Source organism: Ruditapes philippinarum, unplaced genomic scaffold (genome assembly GCF_026571515.1).
Source record: "Ruditapes philippinarum isolate M1 unplaced genomic scaffold, ASM2657151v2 ctg18555_1_1_1_1, whole genome shotgun sequence".
NCBI lineage: Eukaryota > Metazoa > Mollusca > Bivalvia > Venerida > Veneridae > Ruditapes > Ruditapes philippinarum.
This window is the reverse complement of record NW_026859539.1, coordinates 1-9266: the sequence shown is the minus strand read 5'-3', so window position 1 is coordinate 9266 and position 9266 is coordinate 1. Positions and strand designations below refer to the sequence as shown.

General features: G+C 42.0%; 1 protein-coding gene across 1 annotated transcript; it reads right to left on the bottom strand.

The window, feature by feature from the left end:
* Positions 1-1629: 1629 nt before the first annotated feature.
* On the bottom strand, positions 1630-2151 carry LOC132756895 (uncharacterized). Its single transcript, XM_060748039.1, has one exon. It carries the CDS (start codon positions 2149-2151, stop codon positions 1630-1632), a length of 522 nt encoding a protein of 173 aa, XP_060604022.1.
* Between the last annotated feature and the right edge of the window lie 7115 nt (positions 2152-9266).

Sequence of the window (9266 nt, the reverse complement as noted above, 5' to 3'; positions counted from 1 at the left end):
GGACATGTCAAATAACTGTCCAAGGTTCTCCTGTTGCTTTTTCTCTAACATTGAAACCATAAAGAGAAGGAACTTCCAGTGAACCAAAATTTTAACATAATTACCACGAGGCTTTAATGTCAATTTCTCAGGCACCGATTTTTTTATAATGTACAGGAAATCCCTCATAGCCTGTGCGGATAAATCATCAGTCTCTTCTTCCACAGGTTGTGGACTAAGTGATTCTACTAAATTGACCAAATCACTTTAGGTCCCGGTGTGCACATAAAAGCCACCTGGTAATGAGCTTAAGGGCATTTAACCTTTTCTGAGAGACACCTTCCCCAGACAAATGAGGGTTAAACACACCGGAAGATGACAAACCAATGTTTGTTTGCGGTTGATATCTTCCGTACAACCAGATACCGGACACCTCTTCCCAATGGGAGAGGGAGAGGTTATAGTGATAGACAGTTTTGGCTTCTTACCAGCTCTGACCACACTTTCTTGATGATCAATGGGCTTAGTTTTTCTACCCTGAGACCCTTTCGCCGGTCCTGGACCGTATTTACCAGTAACAGTCCTGATCACATCTTCGTAGGTTCTACCACCCAGGCAAGGCTTAGAGGTCTTAGCCGGGCGGCTTATGGGAGTTTGCCTTCTGTGCTCACTAGTTTCCTCACGCATCCGTGGCGTCACTGGACTAACCGGTTTCTCCGGAGTACGGATAGGACTAGAGTCCAATAACTTGTCCGCACCCCCTGAGGACAAGGAGCTTATCTCACACTCAACACCTTCAGCGGCCAATAAAGACCGTTCAGATGTTTCCTCAGGCTCCAGATATTCTCCAGTCCTCTCCAATGAAGGATCAGACTTGAGAAAAACATCCCTACTTTGAACTTGGGGGCATCCTTCCACACGGGCTTAGGTTTTCGGGCAATGTAGCTCACGTGCTGACTAATCCACTCGGGTCAGTGGAACTACAGGACATTCAACTCCTTGGCTAGACTATGAAGCCAACCACTTGAATTTCTCCCCTTGGCCAGTTCAACTTGGTCCAGTAAGGCGCTAAACCGATCCTCCCTGTTAGACAAGGAGATCACCTTGGCTAGCTCAAATGGATTCACCAACTTTCACCTAGCTGTGAAGTTCTGGACCCTTGAAATATTCATGTTCCTTGGCATGATCTGAAAATATACAAATCTAGAACTAAGTTTCTCCTAGATCCTTTCAAACAATCAGGGCATTTGTAAAGATTAATGCTCAATGCATCCACTGCAGTTTCATTTACACACGACCCGTGGAACCATTCTCCGCAATGATCACATTGAATCATAAATCTACCCTGCCAAGGCTTTGACAAAGACAATTTAACTTGTCGTTGCCTTTCGGACATACAATATCTCTTGGACTTTGTTCCCATATCTTTATCCATCATGGTACCTCACGGTCATGACATGGTTTCAATCTATCATGATTAACTACAAAGACCGAATTTCTGAGTTTTACCCGGATCAGCACAGAAGATAACTTGGTAATTACTTCCAAGGAGGACAGAGCTTACGTCACTAACCCTTGAGCACCGCCGTGTCTAATAAGTAAACTCTATCCCCAACCTCATAATTTCGCTCTAACACACGTAAATCATAATTACGAGGAACTCTTCAGTCTATCACGAGCCTTCTTATGATCTTCTAGTAAACTCACACTCAACTCCTGTGAATAGTCTTCAGGATCCCTTATCTTACCTTTTTTATGTGGGAACATCATTTGAGCTGGAATATTCACCTCTAGACCAAGCATTAGCCTATTAGCTTTAAACCCCGTCATACGATTTACAGAAGAACTTAACGCTCCAGCTATCTGTTGCAAGTACAAATCCCATTGATTTTGCGTTTTGCCTATAAAACACCTAACCGCATCCATTAATATGCGATTATATCTTCCATTCGAAGAAGGTCTATACGGAGTAGTCCAAGCTTTATGTATTTCCAAGACTTTACAAACCTCAGTGAACCATTTCGATTCAAAATGTCTACTTTGATCAGAAAATATTTCAAAAGGCATTCCAAACCTTGAAAAGTAACCGTCCACTGCAGCTCGCGCCGTGACCTCTGCTGATTGACTAGGGAGAGGAATACATTCCTCCCACTTGGTAAATTGATCTACCATCATAAGAATATGCTCATTACCTCTAGGTGTTTAAGGCAACGGCCCTATTTAGTCAATATAAACTCTTTCCAATGGTGATCCTGCCTGATATTCAATCAATGGACACTTACCTTGTCTATTGACCTTTTTATTTTGATTACAGACCTAACACTGCAAAACATATCTTTTAACACGAAGACCTACCCCATACCAGGCAAATTTTTCCTAAACCTTTTCCTTAGTGCGTTGTGACTCCTGGTGACCATATCAAGGCAAACTATGACAAAGTGCCATAGCCTCCTCCCTTCGGCTTTTGGGCATAACCAACCGGATATCATCACTTTCCCTATCATGTTGATACATGATATCATCCAACAAAAGAAATTGCTCTTTATTCAACCAATAAAACTTAGCCGCTGGGCTAGCTCTAAACACCTCAGACGTCTCTGGAGTCATTCTTCCCCCAGCAAATCCAGAATAAACAGCAATTCCTCATCCTGTCGCTTGGCCTGACTTAATTCTGCCACAGAGAATCCCCAAATGCCCAATTCTTGGGTGCCTGAACTAGATTTAACATTGGCTCCCTTATTATGTTTTTTCGCCGGTCGAGCTAGTAACCTTCCGAATAGCACTATGGAACCATCCGGTTGACCGGTGAATGAGGATTGTGCACTAGAGGATCCTTGGTTAGACAGTACACTGGACTGACTTGATTTGACTTGCTTATCTGAATCAGAAGCTAATCCCCTCCTTGTCGTGACCACATTTATACCAAATTTTTCATCCCAAGGGCTTAATTTATCACGGAATTCCCAAAGGGATGTGTTCTATGACTTCCTTAAACATGTTTACCATGTCATCATTATCAATATCCGGATTTTGGAAATCAATTTAAATTGATATAAGCCAAATTTTACCAGACAATCATTCGGAATCAAGAAAAATGTTCGGATTTCAGAAGTGACCGGATTTTAGATTCGGAATTCGGAAGTTACACTGCATCTTGCTTTTGCTCAAAAGTGATTATCCTTTCTTTTGCAAATAATCTTATCTTATGTCACTTAACTATATATGTATTTTTTACTGATTTGTCGTTTATTGTAAATATTCACAATATTAAACTATTTCACAATGTTGTAAGCTGATTTTAAATTTTTAATCATTACATTATTTGTGCCGACTGGGTTAAGGTCGTTCACTTCAAACCACTTGCCCCTCACCGCTGTGGGTTCGAATCCCGACAGGGACTTTGGATTCTTTCATGTGAGGAAGCTTTCCAGCTAGCTTACGGAACGTCGGTGGTTCTACTCAGGTACCCGTTTGTGCCTGAAATAATGCACGGAAGGGCACCTGAGGTCTTCCTCCACCAGAAAAGCTGGAACGTCGCGAAATGATCTATACTGTGTCGATGTGACGTGTCGATGTGACGTAAAACCCACAACAAACAAACAAACAAAACATTATTTGTAGTTACAAAACGGAACTTCAAAATTGTCTGTCTCATGCGTAAATTTGATTTATCAGATGTAAATGTCATATTACTATTAAATATATCTACCATTGTTTTCCACTAAAATTATATCTAACATGACCTTATATATTTATCAATGTCTATTTTATCTTACACGTATAAATCAAACACGATAACGTTTACATAAATCGGTCAAGCCGTTATGATATAATGGGTTGTGCAAGTTATATAGATATATAGTTGTATTAAGTTATATAGTAAAACTATAATGGTAAATGGGAACTTACAAAGTTACACGCAATGGATGCAATCGGATAATTCTTCAAATCTTATGATGCGTCCGCTCTGTAGGAAGACCAGATTAGAAGAAGCAGGAACACTGCGATGTCACTCGCGCATCAATTCCGGTTCAGGTCAGCCACCACTATTGAGATTGACGAGCAGCTACCACTACACTCCTCCCCTTCCTATTTTTTGAAGTCTGGCCATCGGATCAGACTGTGGGAATCTGATCCTGCACCCAATTTCTGAGGCAACAGACCTATTTCCTGTACCTGAACCTATTAGTACAATGCCAAAAGAGTAACGGTTATGAATCGATCACGCAAGCCTCCGAAGAGACTTAAGCGGGCTCCCCTCCGAAGACAGCGAGAGCGCTTGTGGATGTCTCTCAATGTTCTACCTTCTAGCATTGGCGGAGGCCATTCGGAGGAGTTCACTCCAAGTTTCAGTTCGTGCCTTTGCTATCTTGGCTGCAACCCACCAAATCATATATGGTGTGGATACTTTACAACGGGGGATTAAAATTGTAGGGCATCGTTTTCCAATAACAACCGAGACGGTTCAACCAGGCTTATGGTCTCCTGGTATTTACCTGACCCACAGGATATGGCTGTAAAACCTACATAAGTGTTAGGAAAAGTACCTATCCACATCTGCAGGATCGCCGGTGACCCGAAAAGCAGTGCAAATTAGTCAGCTGCTCCCGGTTAACTGAGGGGTGTGCCGTAAGCAGATGAAGCATAGATAGAATTGCTTCATCCGCCATTTTTGAAACACTACGGCAATGAAGTACCAGAACATGTTCGGGTAAGAGATAATTGAGAATTCTATCTACCGTCAGCATCTGGTCAGCCCAATTCTCAGGATCCTCAGTACGATCCAAGCCAATTTCCCGAGAACTGCTTCCCCTAAATATTTCAAAACCTCCTCCAGCTTCCTTAGATTGGACTCACTGGAAGACAACCCCTGGATATTTCAAAACCTCCTCCAGCTTCCTAAGATTGGACTTACTGGAAGACAATCTCGGATGGTTACCTATTACTGGTACAACCCCTGATCCACCCATGCCCGGACCCTTTCCCGAGTAGGTTACGTAGCGGGGTCAAAAAAATACACCAACCACTCCTACTAAAAACAACCGCATGGGTTTCCAGAAAAATCATATCTTTCTAATGCCTCTAAAGAAGCATCAGAAATCATTAACTCACAAAGAATTCTATCCAGATGACAGTGACTATCAAACGCATCTGGATGTTGTGGAAGTCGGGACTTATCTTCCTCGGACATGTCAAATAACTGTCCAAGGTTCTCCTGTTGCTTTTTTCTCTAACATTGAAACCATAAAGAGAAGGAACTTCCAGTGAACCAAAATTTTAACATAAATTACCACGAGGCTTTTAATGTCAATTTCTCAGGCACCGATTTTTTTATAATGTACAGGAAATCCCTCATAGCCTGTGCGGATAAATCATCAGTCTCTTCTTCCACAGGTTTGTGGACTAAGTGATTCTACTAAATTGACCAAATCACTTTAGGTCCCGGTGTGCACATAAAAGCCACCTGGTAATGAGCTTAAGGGCATTTAACCTTTTCTGAGAGACACCTTCCCCAGACAAATGAGGGTTAAACACACCGGAAGATGACAAACCAATGTTTGTTTGCGGTTGATATCTTCCGTACAACCATATACCGGACACCTCTTCCCAATGGGAGAGGGAGAGGTTATAGTGATAGACAGTTTTGGCTTCTTACCAGCTCTGACCACACTTTCTTGATGATCAATGGGCTTAGTTTTTTCTACCCTGAGACCCTTTCGCCGGTCCTGGACCGTATTTACCAGTAACAGTCCTGATCACATCTTCGTAGGTTCTACCACCCAGGCAAGGCTTAGAGGTCTTATGCCGGGCGGTCTTATGGGAGTTGGTCCCCTTCTGTGCTCACTAGTCTTCCTCACGCATTCATCCGTGGCGTCACTTGGACTAACCGGTTCTCCGAGAGTACGGATAGGACTAGAGTCCAACTAAACTTGTCCGCCACCTCTCATCTGAGGACACTAGCGAGCTTATCGTCACATCAACACCCTCAGCGGCAATAAGTCCCGTTCAGATGTTCCTTCAGGCCCAGAATATTCTCCAGTCCTTCCAATGAAGGCTCAGACTTGAGAACAACATCCTCACTTTGAACTTTCGGGGGGCACTCCTTGCATATCGGGCTAGGCTTTCTGGTGCAAGTGTGCCTCATCGTGCGATAATGCCCAAAGGTGTCAGATGGTAACTACAGGGACTCAACTCCTTGGTATAGCTAGAGCCTATCGAAGCAACCCTTAATTTCTCTTCCCTTGGCTGTTTCAACTGGGGTCAGTAGCGGCGCTTAAATCTCGATCTCTTCCTGTCTATGAACAAAGAGATTCACTTGGCTTAGATTCTCTCAAATGATCTACTCAACTTTTCAACCTAGCTGTGAATTCTGGACCTCCTGAACATTTTCCATCCGTTTCCTCTTGCATGATCGGACAAAAATTATTACCAAATCTTAATTGCAAACTGAAGCTTCTTCTCTAGTATTCTTCAAAAATAGGGCATTGTAAAGTAAATTTAAGCCAAGTGCTTCCACTCAGTGTTCATTTACAATACGCACCGTTCGCGTAACCAATTCTCCGCATATGAAATCACATTGACTCATAAAATCTACCTCTGGTCCAAGTCTTTGACGCAAAGAGATTTACCTTTGTTCGTTGCTTTGGTACATACAACTTATCTCTTGGACTTTGTCTCCCAATATTTTAATCATCAGGACCTATTCCACGGACGACATGGTTTCAATCTATCATGATTAACTACAAACGACCCGATTTCTGCGAGTTTTTACCCGGATCAGCGACAGAAATAACTTTATGGTAATACTCCATAGACCCTTCTAAGGAGGACAGAGCTTACGTCACTACCCTTGAGCACCGCCGTGTCTAATAAGTAAACTCTATCCCCAACTTCATAATTTCGCTCTAGCTCACACGTAAATCATAATTACGATGAACTCTTCAGTCTATCACGAGCCTTCTATGATCTTCTAGTAAATCTCACACTCAACTCCTGTGAATTAGTCTTCAGGATCCCTTATCTTACCTTTTTTATGTGGGAACATTCATTTGAGCTGGAAATATTCACCTCTAGACCAAGCATTAGCCCTATTAAGCTTTAAACCCCCGTCATACGATTTACAGAAAGAACTTAACGCTCCAGCTATCTGTTTGCAAGTACAAATCCCATTGATTTTTTGCGTTTTGCCTATCAAAACACCTAACCGCAATCCATTAATATGCGATTATATCTTCCATTCGAAGAAGCGTCTATACGGAGCTCAGTTTCCCAACTCTCATTCATGTATTTCCTATAGATCTTCTACAAAACCCAGTGAACCATTTCGGATTCAAAAATGGTCTACTTTGATCAGAATATATTTCAAAGTCAGTTCAACCTTGTAACAAGTAACCGTCATCTGCGCTCGTTCTGCGTGACCGTCATGCTGATTGACATAGGGCATATAGGAATTACATTCTACCTCCCCACTTGGTATAATTTATCTACCTATCATAAAATATCTCTCCGTTACCCTTTCATCAGGTTGTCTAGGCTAACGGCCTCATTCTTTAGCATATAAACCTTTCCATGAGGTGATCCTTGCTGATATTCATCTAATGGACGACTTTTTACCTGCTATTTGACCCTTGTTTTATTTTGATTACAGACTAACACTGCAGCATAACCATATCATTTTAACACGAAGACCTACCCCATACCAGGCAAATTTTTCCTAAACTTTCCTTAGTGCGTTGTGACTCCTGGTGACCATATCAAGGCAAACTATGACAAAGTGCCATAGCCTCCTCCCTTCGGCTTTTGGGCATAACCAACCGGATATCATCACTTTCCCTATCATGTTTGATACATGATATCATCCAACAAAAGAAATTGCTCTTTTATTCAACCAATAAAACTTTAGCCGCTGGGCTAGCTCTAAACACCTCAGACGTCTCTGGAGTCATTCTTCCCCAGCAAATCCAGAATAAACAGCAATTCCTCATCCTGTCGCTTGGCCTGACTTAATTCTGCCACAGAGAATCCCCAAATGCCCAATTCTTGGGTGCCTGAACTAGATTTAACATTGGCTCCCTTATTATGTTTTTTCGCCGGTTCGAGCTAGTAACCTTCCGAATAGCACTATGGGAACCATCCGTTGACCGGTGAATGAGGATTGTGCACTAGAGGATCCTTGGTTAGACAGTACACTGGACTGACTTGATTTGACTTGCTTATCTGAATCAGAAGCTAATCCCCTCCTTGTCGTGACCACATTTATACCAAATTCTTCATCCCAAGGGCTTAATTTATCACAGAATTCCCAAAGGGATGTGTTCTATGACTTCCTTAAACATGTTTACCACTAAGGAGCTTAAAGAAACCTCTGAACTATCGAGATTCATTCTCATAGTCCCATCTGCATAGACTTGTTTATCATTCTCGGTGACAAGAATAGTTTTATCTTGTTTCCCGTTAACATTAGTTCCTTCCATGACTGGCTTTCCAAGACCACCAGTAAACTGATGACTTTTACTAGTCAATGGTACTGCATCATCTACATAGTCAAAAAAGGACACCCGATTTTCATGGGCCTTCTTACAATATGTACATCCTCCACAAGTAAAATCCCCAAGTCGATTTCTACATAGCTTCCCCTACAATGCCCGTCCCCATGAGGAATACGAGACAATGCATCCGCATTACCATGATTACGACCTATTAACATATTATACTGAGATAACTCCTCCCGCCATCTCGCCAATTGATCTTGTGGTTCCCGAAACCCCATTAGCCACCTTAAACTAGAATGATCAGTCCTGACTGAAAAGGCCTACCGAGCAAATAGTGTCTTAACTGCCGAGTTAATCTAACTTTGCCTCTTTGTGAATCCATAAGTACCATATGCTTTTACTTTTTTTTCTCCCCCCTGGACCTGTATTAACTCGGCACCTATAGGGCCAGGGTTGATGCATTTTTACATCTAAAAAAAAACGGGTCCCCCCGGGTTGGGAAACCAAAATAGGCGGTTTTGTTTAAGCTTTTTCAGAACATTAAAAGCTCTTTGATCTCTTCCGCCACACCAAATGGTTTTTTTCCATAAAGGGAAAACAAGTGTTTTTTCTAATGGAGAAGTTCTTAATAAACGCTCTATGGTAATTAGCTTAACCCATAAACAGTTCCACCTCTTTCGAGCTTAAATGAACGGGTCATTTTTTAAGAGCTTCAATATCGCTTTCGGAAACGGCCGGGCTATCACCGCTAATTTTTCCCACGATAAAATTCTATTTCTTTTTGAAGAAAATAAT

What these genes read in the sequence shown, in the direction of transcription:
- LOC132756895 (XM_060748039.1), bottom strand. Translation starts at nt 2,151, where the DNA reads ATGGTAGATCAATTTACCAAGTGGGAGGAATGTATTCCTCTCCCTAGT.